This window comes from Diadema antillarum, unplaced genomic scaffold, assembly GCF_040938485.1.
Source record: "Diadema antillarum isolate AM-2024a unplaced genomic scaffold, OU_Dant_1.0 seq00000615_RagTag, whole genome shotgun sequence".
Taxonomy (NCBI): Eukaryota; Metazoa; Echinodermata; class Echinoidea; order Diadematoida; family Diadematidae; genus Diadema; species Diadema antillarum.
In genome coordinates, this window is record NW_027271539.1 from 360,354 (window position 1) to 379,293 (window position 18,940).

The window sequence follows — 18,940 nt, forward strand, 5'->3', positions numbered from 1 at the left end:
TTTTCTATATTGTAACATAATAATATAGTAGTTGCTCCCAAGAATCACAAAGATGTCATTCGTTTTCTTTTATAGCATATCCTTGTAAATTGACTTCCAAGTCTCGTGGATACTGCCTGTCTGGATGTATATCCATTGAAGGTAATTTGTTGATATTTTATCCCACCTGCTTCACTGTAAATATAATATGTGTTTTAGTATTTCACAACATGTCAAGATATGATTGTGGTAACTTTTCTAGCTAAATGTACACAAAAAAAGGGGGGTCTCACAGCGTTTTAGTGAGATATGTTTAGTAGTTATAATGTTTTGACGTTTGCAATTGCACTGTATTCATTCGATGCACAGTCGTTTCCGCAGATTAATTCAACTAGAAGACAATTCTTATATTGATGTGCTGTATTTCACCTTAATTAGTTTGTTAATTGTATTCACAGGAATGAATTCATTCCTCCCTCCACATTCTATGTAAATATAGCATGTACAGCAGCATTATGCTTGGTTTTCAAGCGATGCATTTCATCGAAAACGTTGTAATTCAGTATTGAGATCTGTTCAGTAATGCGTCTTTCATCATCGTGACATTCATATATTATTTTCCTTATACTCTTTTCACCTGGTATAATCATGACATTCATATGTTATTTTCCTTATACTCTTTTCACCTGGTATAGGACATCTACATCATTACATGTACTCTCAGTGACGTGCACGCAGTGGTGCTGTGTTGGTTTTCTTTGTTTTATGTCCATTGATTTGTCGGTGGAAACATCGTAAATGTGTGAATAAACAAATCCACCCTTTTCTCTGTAAATTTAAATGAAAGTCATTGTTTTGTGTCTTCCTTTACACCTTCTCTTCAAGCGTTTGAACCAGGCGTAAATCCGTCTTAAAATGCTAAAAACACTCTGCATAAAACTGTATACTTTACTTTGAACTCAGGTTGATTACAGACCATATGCAGCGTTGCAGAAATCAATGTGGATGAAGGACTGGCCTGGTAAAGATTGCAATATCAATACAGCATCAACATTACCAGAGTCACAAAGCCATATCTGTGTAGACTTGTACTGCTTTATGAATATCCCCAACCCAAGGTCGGTTGCTATTATATTGCTTTAACTATATCCTACTGTAAGAATAGACTAGTAAGCAATATGTGAGTAATGTACTTGCTCTTCTGGGATCGTCCATTAATTCAACGTGCGCTTCACCTAATAGGCCTAGCTACCGAATTGCAGTTTCGAAAAGAAAGAACATTTTTCAGAGAATCATTTAGACATATACGTTTTGCTTGTTATGCCACCATAGACTTTGGCAAACTAAACTTTTCGGTTTTAAATTTGTAGACACAGGGAAAACGGACCACAGAAACGTACGCCGGCAGGCAAACGAAAGATAAACACACACACACACACACACACACACACACACACACACAGACACACAGACACACATACGCGCACACACACTCACACCAGCAGACACAGACACATACACACGTACACACACACACACACACACACACACACACACAGACAAATACACGTGACCACAGCGCTGCTATCTAAAGTATAATTAACTGATTCAAGCCGTAAGCTGTGTATCGCCTTGACCCGCTTTCGGCAATGCGTGTATTTTACGGCTTACTGGCTGCCTCGGGAGACTCCATTTTACTCGTTTCTATTGCCATATTTCTGCCATAAACTACATGTCGTTCCTAATGACTTCCGAGGGGCATTAATGAGCTTTGCCTACCAGCAGACAAGACGCTGTAGGCGCTATAGAGTGAATGAGCTTCGCTCGAGTGGTAATTCGTTGTAAATATTTATCTTTCTGTAAAGTCATGGTCATCTGGTCAACGTTGGATTATCCTGTACATAAAGTCAAGGATATGATATTTTTAATGTCCATAATTATTAATGCAATACAGTCTTCGAGGAGGCTATTATGTTACCACTATCACCCCGCTGCCGTCTGCCTGATACTCTTGATAATGCAGTCATGGTCTAAAAAGCAAATGGCAGCATATGTCTGTAAAAGACCATCGTGTTTTTCTTTTTATATCTTTTCTTTACCACTTCAAAAAAGAGGATGATGATTACTCCTATGTAAATCTGTTTAAAATTTGCCAAATTTTAAACCAGGAGTGTCAAGCTGAGTTCCATATACAAGATTTCAGTTAAGGATGTGATGACATTGTTAATTGGCAGTACACACCAGCAATTCGCAGCGGACATACGATGTCCATTATCTTAATCATGCCAGCGTGTGAGGAGGGTTACATTTGCCCTTTAATCCTAAGTTTTGCGTGTCTCAGGCATGATGTAAGGGAACAACCGATCATATCACATACGACTTCATGGGATATGTGCCACCTAAAAGGAAAAACAAATAGGACTTCGATATTTGGAGCTGAAGCAAGAGATGAGTAAAAGCAAGAGCGAAATCAGAGAAGCACTAAAAATATGTGGCAATTTGAATATCACTGTGGAATTCGGTATCACGACTAATTGGGGATCAAGATATACGGTATAGTCGTCAGAGTAATGTAACCCCGACAGCTCTAGCGTAGGATCAGTTATTCAGGCATGTATGAAAAGACTTGGAATGATTTCTGTTTTTGAAGCTGATCGGAGGAATCAGATTTTCTTTCCTTGCAGTGGCCGTAATCTCCTGATTCTCCTTTGTAAAACGCAACTTCAGCATTGTTATTTGAAGAATATACGGATAATTGTATTTGCAACATCCGTTCATGACAATGTAAAGTAACACATAAATTATAAGTTCAGTATAATATTATACAGACTATAATAACATTTATGTGACACAAAATCAATTGAAATCAATTTCAAGTACATTACATTCATGACGGATGAATAAAATTATGTACGGTGGGAACGTACTGAAGAAGCAGTTGCTTGTGAGAGTAGGTCCCCCCAAAAAAGTCAAACACAGGCTGTTACACTAACTCACACACACACACACACACACACACACACACACATGATTTAGACAAGAGAAATAAAGGATATAAAAATGGAACACAAAAGAGAGAGGGATGGACTATGAGGGTGTGAGCGGTTTTGTGTGTATATGGGAAAATATTAATTGAAATCTAAATTGTTCAAAGCTGGCAATGTATTGACAAAGATCTAGCACACTTTCAATTTCGAGGGTGATTCTAAAGTCAGCGTCTCATTCACTATGTCATTATAATATCGGGCTTCTTATGAGTGTGTTATCTCGACTCAGTAGTTGACACACTCCTAAAACCATATAGTGATATATAAGTATATCGCCATGTTAAGAGGGATCATATCAATATACATCAAACTAATACGTCACTCGCTATGATATCATCCGGAGGATTGTGAAATACTGCCTAGTTTTATTCTTTTTCCTTCCCTTGCAGAAAAAGCTAGGGACAGTGGTCAGAAACGCGTTTACTCTGCATTCAACGCATACACACACACACACACACACACACACACAATTAAAAACTCAAATGAGTTAAGGATAAACACAAACATGAGAGAGAGGGAGAGAAGGAGAGAGTTATAGGAAGGTGGGTTGCCTACACATGAGGTTATGCCACTGCTCCGAAGAGCATTTTATTTTTAGTAGGCTGTATGCGTGCGACGGCTCATGCGAGGCGTGAAATATAGGATTATACCAGGAGGCAGATAATACACCATGTTCTTGCGTCATCTGTCAAAGTCATCGTGGCATCTCCCTTGGATAGCTGCTTGATACAATTACGGAATGATAATGGAATAACGTTGCCCCTCTTTCACACTATCTGATCACGTACATTTTTTTTCTCTCTCTCGTTCCCTCATTGTGTGTCTGTACACTGCACTGGTTCAGTCACGATCCCCTAATGGATTGCACATGGTAAAACGGAGCACAGATTTCAGGGTGTATTATGTGTGTGTGTGTGTTTTTTTCTTCCCTTTTCAGAGCGGGCCTAACGTACAAAGGGCTTTTATTGTGGATCTATGAAAAACTCGTAACGCAATTACGCGCAGCAATGGGTATTATATAGGTACTCGCGATGTATTTTCATTTGTCAGTTTGCATATACGTATACATCATCAGGCATAATTTTTCAATGGGCAGTTGCGGTGAATTGTGTTTAATACACGACAGAGCGTAGCGGACTCTCCCTATTTTGTATCCAGTGGCTATATGATTCTCTTATCATGTACAAGTCAGAAACACTATGACATGACAGAGAAATGTATATGGAATGTTTATGAATTTCTATCCCACATCGGAACATATAACGTATTGGATATATCTTTAATCTTGAACGCAAAAATAAACACTGCTAGCAATTTACACACATTTATCAAAACACTTGTGAACTTCCTCACAATCACCCTTTGCGAGAGACAAATCAGATTTTACTCGGGAGGCGGGTAAGGTAGTGATTTTTTGTTTTCGTCATATGCAGCTACATATTTGATTATACACCCGCTCTTTTTTTATCTTCATTTATCATTCATTCATTTATTTTTTCCATTTCCAACAGAAATATATACATATATTACAGCAATTTAATGCATAGATTTCAGCATAATACAAGATAAAGGATAAGTTTACAGAATATTGTAAGTATACGGAAATGCTGGAAATGGGGAGGAATGCTAAAAAGCAGTGCTTGTAGGGTGCATTCCCCACACGTAATACAACAAATTATATGATCGATTGACGGATATGCGTAAAAAGGTGGAACAAACAAAAGAATCAAAGACAAAAAGACCTACAACTAACCTATAATTAATCTTATCGTATTAACACGTATAATCACATATATATATATATATATATATATATATGTATATATATATATATATATACTTCTATATTTCATTACGTTACTGTTATGTAATTGTGCATGTTTGTGTGTATATAGAGAACGATTGAACTTTTTTTCCTATGTGCCATGCTTTTGCTCTCAATTAAGACAGTATCATGAATTTTCTAACTCACAAATTATTTTGTAGGTAGAAAAAGTAAAAGAGTCCATCTGGATAAAAAACAAATCAAACCCACTCGCAATAGGGATTCCGGATATAGCTTATCACGGATCTTAGATAGTCCAATGATCAAGAAACAAACAGGCAGTGCGAGAGAAACGGTACAATCACTTGGCCTGAAGAAGTAAACAGGAGTGGATGAAAGCTAGCCAACAAATCACTAAAGGTTGGTAGAAGCATGAATCTCCTATTGAATGAGGCTTCCTATTCAATGGGATTTCTTCAGCACAAAATTAATCAGCACTATTCTCTTTTTAGAATCAACGATTAAAGTTAGTTTTATTCATTTCAATACTGTAATGAAAATAAAATACACAACAAAACGAACACTCAACAGACACCATGCGCGTAACATACACCATACTCCAGAATATAGATCATGCCCCGTACAACATGGCGTACACACCCATGCTGCTTGTGCAGAGTGAATGAGGAGAGATATTCTCCTTGTTCTCCATATTATGACGTCACTTGTATATGGCTGTCACATCGCTTGAGCCAAGTGCTGTTGAGTTGTAATTGCTAGCATTCACAGTCATGACAATGATTTACATTGCCAGAACAAGGTGGAGCGACCAGATGTATTGACACCTGACTCAACGTTTACGTTTGAAGAGTCTTGAAGCCGATAAGGATGATATCACTCACACTCCGCTAGCTCACACTGATCGTTTAGGCAGGGGGTGATACACATACACAGAGAGACTGTTTTTGTCTTGGGTTAGATATTTTGTCATCATTGCTGTGCTTTGCCGAAAAAAACAAAAAATTAATATCTTTTATTTTCGTGTTTCCTAAATTTTGATGACGTTATTTGCAGAATGCACAAATTCAACGAATCTATTGAACATGTTGAAAAAATGCACGATGGAGTTTAAAGTTAAAATAGTACTCATCTTCCTTGCAACGATATGAATGATGAAGGACATATTACACAGACACAGACACACACACACACACACACACACTATATATATATAAATATATACATATGTATGATAATGTTACATAATTATCTGCGTATTATGATCATATTTCCTCTCGAAATTTACATCTTCCCTATTTTGCCATGAATGTGTCTATTTTCATCTGGATGTTTATTTCTTTCTTAGATTTTCTTCCCTTCAAATCATAACCACTGTTCAAAATCATGTTATTAGTTACGATTTTCATGCTTTTGGTCAATGTGTTAACAGCTCCATGTATCACCATGAAAACACATAAGAACTGATATGCTGAGTAAATGGTGGTTGCATCGATTTAATCCGTAGGACTATAATTGATGGATACATTTTGGCAATTTGATACATAATATTACTGTCAGACAAATTGACGGGCTTATGGGACATATTTTGTAACAGCATGACGAGGAAATTTAAGTTGCAGCGGCATCACCGACAGCATGTTACCGGAGATGATACAGACATTTGAGATCGCTTCTTTTTCCTTTTTTTTATCATGATTAATGGAATACAATCGAATTACTTCTGCTCGGATTAAGAGCTCACCCAACTGCCATGTCTTCCTCATCGAAAGCAAGAAATCCATTTCAAGCTAATTGCTTCATAACAGCAAAATCCCATAATCTCACATCGGGACGCTAATGCATCTTAGAGAGAGAGAGAGAGTCAATATATTATGCATCTTTATAAAATTTGTGCAAATATACTTGCAAATTATAGAGGACAAGCCTACCGTGCACTAATTTTGGTATATATATATATATATATATATATATATATATATATATATATATATATATATATATATATATATATATATATGTATATCCATATATGAATACATGTTGCCATTTAAAAAATATGGAACTTATGCATCTGAACAGTGAACTTGTGAAAATATAAAGTAAACAAAACTTTGCTCATGAAAATCTTCCTTCACTCATCAGATTTAATGGGTTGAGAAAACTTTATCCAGCGTATTAATTGGTCTTTAAACTGTCGGGTTTTATTTTGGCGGATCCAAAGTATTCCAATTTTTCTGTATTTCTTGTTAATGATCAACCTAACAGTAATGATGCAATAACGAGAGTTGACAAGTAATCTTCGCAATATCGCATTATCATTACCAACGGATAGACTTTGCTCACGGTAACGCTAATAAGTTCCTAATACGTAATGCTAATAAGTAGTGACAATAAGCAAAACGCTAATTAGTTACATTATGTATTCAAATGAGCACAATCATAGCGAAAGATTTTCATGCCCACCCAAGATATTGTACGAGGCTTCTCGACAGGCAACCTTTACAATGTGAACTGCAAAATATAATCTTGGAATAAGGAAATTGGTAAGCTAATCATGATTTCTTTTTGTTTATAGGGGGGCATAGAAATTTAACTCTAATCTAAAACTAGATTATAGAGCGTAGACCCGCTGTATGTCACAACCTATTGTGATATTTCTCACATATCTAAAAGCGGCAAAAGGACTTTGTGATTGACCAATCAACATTCATTGCCCATTCAAAGAACACGAGGTCTCTCAGGGTCACGTGATCCCTGCCAATGACTATACTGGCGCCAGAGCCAAACGTGACAATGATATGGTAATTTACTCTAATACACGGAGGCACGCGCCCAACCAACCGCCCCTAGGAGCTGTGTTGACGAATGGCGTGTTGATTAACGTGCACGAGGTTTTATTGATGTTTGGACAACCCTGTCGCAACGTGAAGCACTTGTCATAAACTATATCCTCCCTCGTGGCAATAAAGCGTACTGTGTGACGGGAGTCTTTGGACTCTGCTGCATCTCAGCAGTAGTAAAAGATATTTAGGCGACGAATTCATTTGCGCAAAAGCCTGAAGTTGCAAAGATGCTTAATATTTTGTGACTAATTTGGCAAGTACTTTGCCCTTATAGTACAAATTTACGCATAAACAATTGCATGCGCAACATGGATCCAAATCTAAATATGATTTCATGATATCTCATAACTTTGTTGACTAATTCATAACCTTATACTACAATTCTGTTATGCCCTCTGTTATATGAGAGAGGGAGAGGGAGGGGGTAGAGATGCACCCTATGCAGTGATTGGAATGCATGTTCGTTCGGTCACGCCAGACTTAACAAATCATGACTTTCACGCTTGGAATATCGTTGCCTTGGTAACCCAGGTGTTCATACCGTCCTCCGTAAAGATTGCTGCACTCATAATCTTGGAACACATATCTTACCCATCCCTACCCGTTTGCTGTTTACGTTTCCGTTTCCCCTACTATAAAACAAACCAATCTGCATACCTTTTTACGTGTAGTCTTCCTGAATACACTTCTATACAAGTTATATTGTGATTCTTCACCTTAATAATCCCACGCATTTTAAAGCTTTATTTCGTCGAAGCCAATTAGGAGATGTTATCGATCCGTTTGAAACATAAATCTTTCAAAATTTCATCAATATCCTTGCACGACAGAAATGATGTCACGAGACATTTATAGGTAGCGTGTCTGTATTACATGATTTTAATCTGTCCCGTTTGTGACATTCTATGTAGGATCCGGCATCTATTATCTACCACAGTAAAGGAGACTGGTAACTTGATTAAGTCACTCATCAGCCCACTGTCTAACACCGGAGCGTAATACTTGCCTTCACTGGCGTAATTTGAGACCTACACATCGTCCATGTCTTGTTCCAGTATCATGGCTTTGAGTGTGTGTGTTTGTGTGTGTGTGTGTGTGTGTGTGTGTGTGTGTGTGTGTGTGTGCGTGTGTGTGTATATATATGTGTGTGTGTGTGTTGTAGCTCCTTGGTTACATTGAGTTTAGGTGAAGCTATGAGGGTATAAGCTTGCAGTGCATTCCAGTATTATACTTCATGAAGAAAACAAAGACTCCTTAAAACGATCACTGTTTAATTACGAAATATATACTTCTTCATCTTTTACCCGTAATGGTCACCGGCTACCAGTAACAATGAATCATCGATATTGCTGTCACTGTCATAGTTAAAGCAACCAACAGCAATCATAAAAACAACAATATTGTCGACGACCTTGTTGTTGCCGCTGCTGATACTGCATCATTATAAAAAATAACTATTACTATATCGACTTTATTATCACAGTTGATATCAATGGTAGCATCATCATGATCTATTACTTACAGAAAATAGTAACATCACAGTTCGTGATTATATACCCCATTTCCATTATCATCTTGATACTGGTACTTCTAATCGTAATTAATTTTCGTGGCTATGGCTCCTCCTACTCCAGTGGTAATAGTATTAATCCACACAAAATGCCATTTCAAACAGCATGCAGGTTGGAAAATTGAAATCATGACGTCATCACAGACTTAAAGTCGTATCATACGTGTTGTATCATGTATTTTTTATGGAAAAAATAAACTATTGAATTGAATTGAATAATTATTTTAAAAGATGATTATCCTAAAGAAAATTTATAATAACACGTCTCCAGAAATGCATTAAAAAAAATAACGATATTTCCTAGCTGGAAACCCCTATAGCTTACTTGATTATAATTGACTAATGGCGAGTGATATGTGAAAAGAGAGATGATCCATATTGCACAGAGTTGATTTGATTCATCTCAACACACACAAGCATGGCATATATGGAACGCACAATGGGAAGAGAGAGTGAAAGAGATACATATAGCTTGGTGTGGATGATAAATGTACAACGGAAATAGATATACTGAAAGGATCTCTCACGCTGCAGGTTTCATATTTCCTGCACCCCTGACTTTGATTTTCAAGTGTCACGCCAATCTATTAATTCACCAAGGCAACGATGCAGAAAGTGTGCAGGTCCCCCCCCCCCCTGATTATCTGCATTTGCAGTAACCCATTTGAAGGGAATGCAGCATAACATTGAATACTTCATGAAAAAGAGCTTATTCATCGTGAGTGAACACATGACAATAATGAGTAGGCCCATATGAGACTCCGTCCATAATCAGACAATGACAGTGTTTGAATTTCCCACATTTGCCAAGTCACAATAGAAAATTCTTTTCTCTTCATCCTATTCTTCTTCGTCTTCTTTTCCTCCCTTTTTTCTCTTTTTAGTTTTTTCTGCTTCTTCTTTACTCTTCGTCCTATTCTTCTTCGTCTTCTTTTCTTCTTGTTCTTGTTCTTGTTCTCTTTCTTCTTTCTTTCTTTTGTCGTATTTTACTGTCGAGCGTTGAAAGGCGATGAACATTGAAAGCAAAATATCGTTCGTTCTCTTAATCTTATAAACCTTCGCTGCAGAATAGTTCTTGCATTTGAATGTAAACAACCAGCTATGATGGGCGTCGGTAAAGGGGAGAATTAAGAAGAGATTTATTCTGTACATAGTCTGGACGTCTTTAATTCTGTGATGTTCGTGTCTTCTCTTTCAAAAAGAAGTGAGAAGAACTGCAGGGCAGACAGTCAGCGAAAAAGAGTTGAAGAATCGGATTAATGTGTCAACATGCACTGCTCGGGTTTTTTAAAGGTGTGCCCCGTGGCTAAATGCATCCAAGATATCGTCGAGCGAGATACTCGCTGTCAGTAATCGTTTAAAAGAGCAAACCCGGGCAAACCTGACGGACGTTTGGCATTTTATCGCAATGTCTGTGTTTTCATATCGGGAAGCGTACTCTTGCCCTAGCGTATATAATATATGATGATATGGATGTCATCCGTGATGGAATTTCCTTTGCTGTGCATTAATCATAGATATCGTTTCATGAGACCACCTAAAAAAGCAACAAAGAAACACACACGCAGTGAAGCTTCAAAACAGCAAACATTCAGTGTCTGCAAAACATCAAGTGTGTATTGAATATAAACATCTTAAAAGAGAATTCAAGCTTCTAACATTCAGCTTAATACCAGTATTTTGCTTGGAAACCTGTGACGTCATTTCTAGATATCACTGTATGGGTTGTACGTTTAAGTACGAGGATTGTAGACACTGCCAAAAGACTCTTACCGCGCATTCTCAATGATCTAGATCTAAGAGGGTATGAGATGATTTGGTCCTTCTGGTTACCATTCGAAAGGTGAATGAATAGAAATGGCTACATCGCAAATATCTGCGCATCTGTGAAGTCATTAGAGCGCATTGTTTTCAGCAAATGATTTCCGTATGCCACCAGCCAACTGGCTCAAAATATGATGACGATATCTATCTATCTATCTATCTATCTATCTATCTATCTATCTATCTTTCTATCTTTCTTTCTTTCTTTCTATCTGTCTGTCTCTATCTATCTTTCCATCTGTCTGTCTACATATCTATCTATCCATGTACTTATCTATCTTTCTATATCTATCTATCTATCTATCTATCTATCTATCTATCTAGCTAGCTAGCTAGCTAGCTTTATTATTCAATGATTTACAAACAGTATGCATTGTGTTCGTTTCTTGTTTTTTTATGTGGTCATCTCATCTCATCGTCACATCTAGTTTAGTTTCAGTTTCAGTGGCCATGCGCTTCTTGTTTCAGGGCTGAGCACAAGGAAGATGATGAGATTTACATTTTTCACGCCAAGTCGAGAGGGAGAACTAAAAGTAGGAACAGAATGAATTTGATGAGCCAAGCATTTCAATATGTACTCCAAAGACGATGTACCCTTCCCTTTACATTCGACAAATGCCTACATTATTGACTTGAAATTTAATGAAACTGGTATGAGAACATCTTCTGACATCTTGCGCTAATCAACAATTTGGGGTCATGACCAATGAATGTTGTGTGACAAAATAATATGGTCTCAACAAGAAACTTTGTATTTTGGAAACTTGCCACCTATTTGCAACAGTGATAAAGGAATGTGTGTGGTTCATTTAGATGTAAGTTTTATTACAAGATTTGTAATGTTACCTTTCGTGAATAAAAATATTAAGTCCCTTTTTGATGTTAAAGTTTTGTCTTTCGGCTTTGATTGGTCAGAGAATCGCAGACGCAGGAACACACGTGATATGTTACGTCATGATTGGACAGCAGAAATAACCTGCTTTAAAACATTAACATCATTACCCATTGGATATATACGGAACAGGTGCTACGGATGGGTACGTCCTGTGCCATTACATGTCTGTACAGGCCACCACGTCGATTACACGACGTGTGGATTTCAAGTGTAGGATACCCCGATACATTATACGGCTTGGAGCCTTAAAGGAACGCGTAATCCACTAAAGCAGCCCCTGGTGAAGTGCTCCTAATTAGCAAAGATATTGGCTTTGCTTTGGGAAAGCCTGGTTGCTGTTGTTGTTGTTGTTGTCTTCTGTTTTTTTTTTTGTTGTTGTCACAATTAACAGGGATGACCACGTACGATGGAACCGCCTCCCTCGTGTCCCGCTTTACATGAGTCAGTTGGCTTGATCGATAGAGTTCTGACGTCATGGTACATTAACAGCGCTGAGAATAATCAACCAGCTCGGTAACCCTGAGCGGCGCGAATTGCCGCTGAACGGAAGCGCTAAACAACTTCGAATTATTGGTCGTTGACTTTTAGGGCTCAATACACACGCGCGTCATAGGCAACACACCAAAAAAATCATCTCGCTACAAATCAATCAATTATGTTTTCAATATGACTGCACATAAGACATTGTCATGTATCGAAAATTAACAACATGCGCCTCTCAATATTTACGCCATTATCGTCTGGGGGCACACGTACAGAAACTAATGCAGATGAAAAGGTGCTGCCTACACGACGAGGTCTGCATTCCACTAACATTCGTTGTTGAGCAATTATAAATCATCCCAAATAGTATTGAAGACACAAACACACATACACACACACACACACACACATACACAGGCACAGTATAACTAACAGGCTACATGAATATCTCAACTTTTCGAAAAAAAAACACCTTTTAGTTCTGCAGAGCCATTTCTTTGCAATACTCTTCCTCTGAGGATCCACTCAGAAGAATCCTCAGACACAAGCACCTCAAGTCATACATGTTAGCATGTATATATAAAATTTAGTGAATAAAAACCTTCTTGTTGGAACAACAAATGGCGTATTCTAGAGTCCTTCTTCTTCTTCTTGTGATAACATTCGAAGTCCAACATGTGGAAAATTCCAACATGTACATATATATATATATATATATATATATATATATATATATATATATATTTACTTGCTCCCTCTTGTATATAACGTATACCCATATACATACTTATGAGTTTGCGTTTTCGACGATCGGAATGACTTTTAGCCGATATTATACAATGCCAGCAGGTATGGTATCTTAACTTTGTATGAGGTGGCAACACCCACAATAGTATCATCGTTACCATCACGTGTTACCCTTGCGTGTATAATTCATTCATGTATTGAAATGAATTTATACACATACAGACCTACGAATATTATGTGATTTATGCACACTCTGATCCGATAATATACTATTGAGGTTATATGCCTATATAAGTATGACACTTAATGCGCTAGATACATAATCATATATACAGTATATACCGTTAAATTTGCTTGAAACGTGCAATCACTTATGTACTTGCATTAATGCATCTAGATCTGACGAGGCCCGAATTGCCGAAAGCTCATTAAAGGAGCTTATGCAACACAACGCCGCCAACTCGTATAACTTTTATTCTGTTGTCACATCTTAGATCATTCATATTAATCATAAATCATACGTATACATAATTGTGGCCTTCATTATTTGCATTCAGTGTGAAAAGAAGAGCCAGGTGGACGTAGCTAGGTCAACGTGTCTGTTTATTGCCGCCGAGCTTTCGGTCCCAAACGGACCTTCATCAGGGCTGTAACGATACAAAAATGACTCACTCGTATGGCTACACTAATAAATATATATTCATATATGTATACTAATATAAATCTAACTGGCGTGAGTCTGTAATGACTGTGTAATCAATCAATCCGTAATTACAGCTGTATATAACATATTCCAATAATCATATACATAATCAATTGCATATTATTGAATACATTTCATATCACACTCGTGTTATTAATTGAGGTGAAGGTATATAACAAAAACACCAATTCAGTATCCTCATCTTATGTGTTGTGTGACAGACGACTGTAATAATATCAAACTAGACATTTTTATGTTGTCGACGATACTACAGCATGTGGCAGCATTGCAAGACGTAAGTGGCTGTATTATTTACCTCATTATACGATAGCCAGAAGACGACGCGTGGCTGTTGTACTGTATTATACAGCCACTTACGTCTTGCAATGCTGCCACATGCTGTAGTATCGTCGACAACATAAAAATGTCTAGTTTGATATTATTACAGTCGTCTGTCACACAACACATAAGATGAGGATACTGAATTGGTGTTTTTGTTATATACCTTCACCTCAATTAATAACACGAGTGTGATATGAAATGTATTCAATAATATGCAATTGATTATGTATATGATTATTGGAATATGTTATATACAGCTGTAATTACGGATTGATTGATTACACAGTCATTACAGACTCACGCCAGTTAGATTTATATTAGTATACATATATGAATATATATTTATTAGTGTAGCCATACGAGTGAGTCATTTTTGTATCGTTACAGCCCTGATGAAGGTCCGTTTGGGACCGAAAGCTCGGCGGCAATAAACAGACACGTTGACCTAGCTACGTCCACCTGGCTCTTCTTTTCACACTGAATATATATATATATATATATATATATATATATATATATATATATATATATATATATGATTTCAGAGGTGCTATTCCGGGAGACTTCAGTGCATTTGACCATCTCCATGCAGCATCCCTATGAAACCTAATTCGATTTTGACTCAATAATGCCGGTAATCATTCACTCTGCTTCCCTCATCCATTCTAATAATCTCTCCAAATGAAATTTATAGCTCTTTTAAAACCAAGAGCGTGAAAGCAGGTGACTGACAAGAATTCAGTTCAGCCTATCAACGTTTGTTTCCGATTATGTCACTTCGGAGAAAGGAATATTCACGACATTGTGCGGAAATAATATCATCGACATATAAGTGATAAATATTGAATGACAGCCAACTCAGACGGTTTGATGTGACAGCGAGAGAGAGCCATTTCTATGGAAAGCTTTATTGTTGCTTTGGTAGTGTGTTTTGTCTTTTATCCCCTTCGTCTCCACAATTCTCTTCACAGTCTACAATTCTTGTAACAGAGCCTTTCTTGCCCTCTCTAAACTTCGAGCTCCCCAGGCAATTTCCATTAGTCTGTAGATATTAGACTCTTAAAATACCTTTGGTGTCAACCTGATACCATTTAACGCCTGTCATACTAAAACGAACAAAAAGACACCGAAACTTGGCTGACGGGATTATTAGCAGAACGAACTCTAAAATTGACTGCTGCCAGGAAACAGAGTACCACTTATTCCGAAAGTTTTGCGTTGACATACTTCATTAAACATCTGGAATTGCAAGATCAAGTTCTTTGTGTTAGAAGATTGATTTTAAGCTATAGGAAACATATGATTTTAATATTAAGACGGTTATTTAGGAGAGGAAGCATAATTATGTACGCGTATGACATCGTGAATGGTCCTTTGCACCTACGCTTTTGACCATAGAAACAGGTTAGAGGTCTGAGAGCGTGTGGAGTCCAGACTAGTTCCACTATGGTGTTCTATTGTCTCGTTCTAACGAACACGAACTTGACGTCTTTGATTGCGCGAATGACACGCTATACTCCCAGTGGATCAGCCCAGGCAACGACCGTCTCCACGCTATGTTTGTCTCGTTTTCACATTTTTGCCGAATGTCACGTGATATGAAAGCTTCTTTGACTGCTATGAGACACCCGGAATGAAAGCCCTTCTCCCTAGAGGATTGAATATTACTGTTCTCACCCTTCTTTTCACGCCATCCTCCTAGTGGAATTCGTGTGTGTCTATAGATGGATTTTAATGATGCCTGGTGGGTTCGAGATGAACGTTTCCTTCATTAAAGTGAACAAATATTTGTATTACAGTGCCGTGTAGGTGTCTAGGTTAGCGTTTTGTAAGCTTTATTGTCGCAGGTACAACAAATACATTTATTGATAATTGCACACTCTCTCCGCAGAAGACAAAAAAATAAAAAGATAAATTAAAATGACCCTGCATTAGTCATGTAGCACACGTGTGGGAGATTAGGCAATTCGAAACACCAAAGTGAACATGTGTCGGAAAACTGGGGTGGTTTGATCTTTTAAACAAATAACCCATGTCTAGCTTTTTAGCAAAATTACTTTGCTTTACTTTACCTTTGCAGGGGTTCATTTTGGCTTCGTGCAGGCGAGTTACAATAGAGAGTGTCCAATTTCCTAAAATGTCAAATGATCAAAAGTTGCCAATATTTGCTCAACATTGATGCTTGCATGGATGATAATTATCATCATGAATGATTGCATGTACCCAGCGACGAACAAGTGACTGTGTACACTTTTTTGGCGGGTCTGAAGCGACAATTCGGAACAATAGTTCAATGCATATCATTACCCTCCAAACACCCAGCCGTATATAGACACACTATTCAATGATATCACTGGCGACGATGTTGATGATGAAATGATAATATTGACAGTAGCAATGAAGATAGTATTAATAATAATGAAAGTAATAGTAATAGTAATAGTAATAGTAATATAATAGTAGCAGTAGTAGTAGTAGTAGTAGTAATGATAATATAATGATACTAGTTATGATAAATGATAATAATATACTAATGATATTAACAATTACTCTTATTGTTATCATTATTGCAATTATCATTGTTATTATCTTTCTTTGAAAACGATTGTGGTCTTGTTCATATCATTTATCTAATTGATATAGAGGGCAATCAGCGATATCACTGCTCTTCTTGAGCAGCAGCATTGTCTGCTGCGTCGAGAGACACCATGTAATGGGTGAGCACACCTTGTCCAGGGATAAATGCACCTGCTGGAAATCGAACTCACATGCACCTGTGAAAGGATCCACAATATTCTCCACGGTATCTCTCAGTTCCCCAACAAAATTGGTAATCCATAAGTATAATACATGCATGGTGACCCCTTCTGCATGAACTCGATAGACACAGTGTCTTCAGGGGAGCGGAGGGAGAGGTGGGGCACATCTGAAAATTTAAGTTGCCTCTAAGGCACACTTACCTGACCGTTTTGAATGATTAATGGGAGGAGGTCCAGAGGGTACCCCTTCTCCTTCCCCCATGGTCGAAACTTCTGGAAAAATCGTGTCTCATTGGGTTTGTGAGGGTGTTTTTTGTTCAAACAGGGCTTAAAGGTATGTCGTTGGGTATTTTTTCCGTTTAACGGCCTTTTTTCCTTTTATTTCTACTTTGAGGGGAGCCTAAAGTGCGTACTGGGGGCGGGGTGAGGGTGAATTTCACGACCTTCGTTAGCAAACTTGAAAAGTGGCAAAATCAAACCCGGTGACGTCGTCTCAGGGCTGTCGTCTTCGAGTGAGTCACGTGGTAGGGGGTTGCAGAGAATCGGAGAAGGTTTCAGTCATTAAAGTCACAATTCGTTTGGATGTCACAGGCCCAGCATTTTAACCCGTGTATACCGGTTTTATTAGTTATGTTCTCCAAGGAAAAGTGGAGTCAAATTATTCAGAAAATGAACAACCAATGAAAGATTTTTATTCCTTTCTTCAATATCATTTGAGTGACTCGAGAATCTTAGATTGTAGCTTAAGTACAGAAAGCATTTCGTTCCGCCGGCCAATGTCTTACGACCAAAAGCCTATCTGCATGATCCGAAGATGCGATATTTTCCCTAAGAAATAGGATGACGTTTCATTCTGCAGTAACGAGCATCATCTGCCGCATACCAACCACAAGTTATTAACCCTGTGCATTAGGACCGCCACAAGAAAACGTCTTTGGCATTGTGTAGAAACAAGTTGTAAATAGCAGTGACAGCGTTAAAGGATGGCACCTCTAAAGATACCGATGAGGAATACACAACAGGTGAGCTATCCTGCCTGACTAGCAAACATGAAGAGATAAAGTACACTAAATAAACAAAACTCTCCCATTGTTCCAGTGTACGTGATTCATTATCAACTAACCATGACAATGATGAGGCCCTATCCAATTTCAGCCTAACTGTTGGTGGTCTACTGCGTTTCGTTAACTCTCTCACTTATTGGAAAAATATTTATTACATTCTCATCCTAGTTAAATATTTTGGATAATGATTATGTTTATTGTACAACATTATTGACTGTGTTTATCTACTTTTGTAATATTTTGTTATACGATTAATCATTACATTGAACTTGTATATTTGGAATTAGTGTTGAGTTTGCATTTGCTTGAATGCAGAAATAAACCAAACCAAAACCAAAACCAAAACCAAAATCTTGATTGTTACTCACCTGTCAGTATCGATAGGCGATTCATGGCGGGAAACGGGTTATTGCCCGATGTGTCTAGTATATCCAGTCGATACACTTCTCCGCGAATCTTGTAGATTTTCCGGTGGAAATCCTCGATGGTCGGCGTGTATTGTTCCACGAACTCTCCCGACAGGAATCGCCTGACGATCGACGTCTTGCCCACTTTGGACGAGCCAAGAATGACGAGTCGGTAGCAGTTTTTGGCGGGAGTATTCAGCTCCGACTCCAGAATGCTCGTGCTCATCACTATCGTCTGCTCCATGATGGTATAATATTCCGTGTTATTCCGTTATTCGGCAAGTCTCTACTGGTCAGGGTTGATCTTAAATAAGTTTCGACCTGTAAACCGAAAGAGAAAACGTTAGTAGCACTGATGAGAGTTCAAAGGAACAAGGTTACCGTGTTGATGTTATGATTGAATCATGTCAAGTTTGAACAACCGCTTAAACATACACAAACTGCGTATTAAAGTTGTATAGACGCTTCGTCATTCTGTGGATCACGAACGC

The 18,940-nt window shown here is 37.8% G+C and overlaps 1 protein-coding gene across 1 annotated transcript in view; it reads right to left on the reverse strand.

Annotated features, from left to right (window-relative positions):
- Positions 1-18,455, reverse strand: part of LOC139735957 (GTP-binding protein Rhes-like) — a 58,617-nt gene extending 40,162 nt beyond the window's left edge. The window contains exon 1 of the mRNA XM_071646711.1: positions 18,411-18,455. Within this exon, the coding sequence (XP_071502812.1) occupies positions 18,411-18,435 (25 nt within the window). The 5' untranslated portion in view covers positions 18,436-18,455. The remainder of the gene's footprint in view (positions 1-18,410) is intronic.
- Between the last annotated feature and the right edge of the window lie 485 nt (positions 18,456-18,940).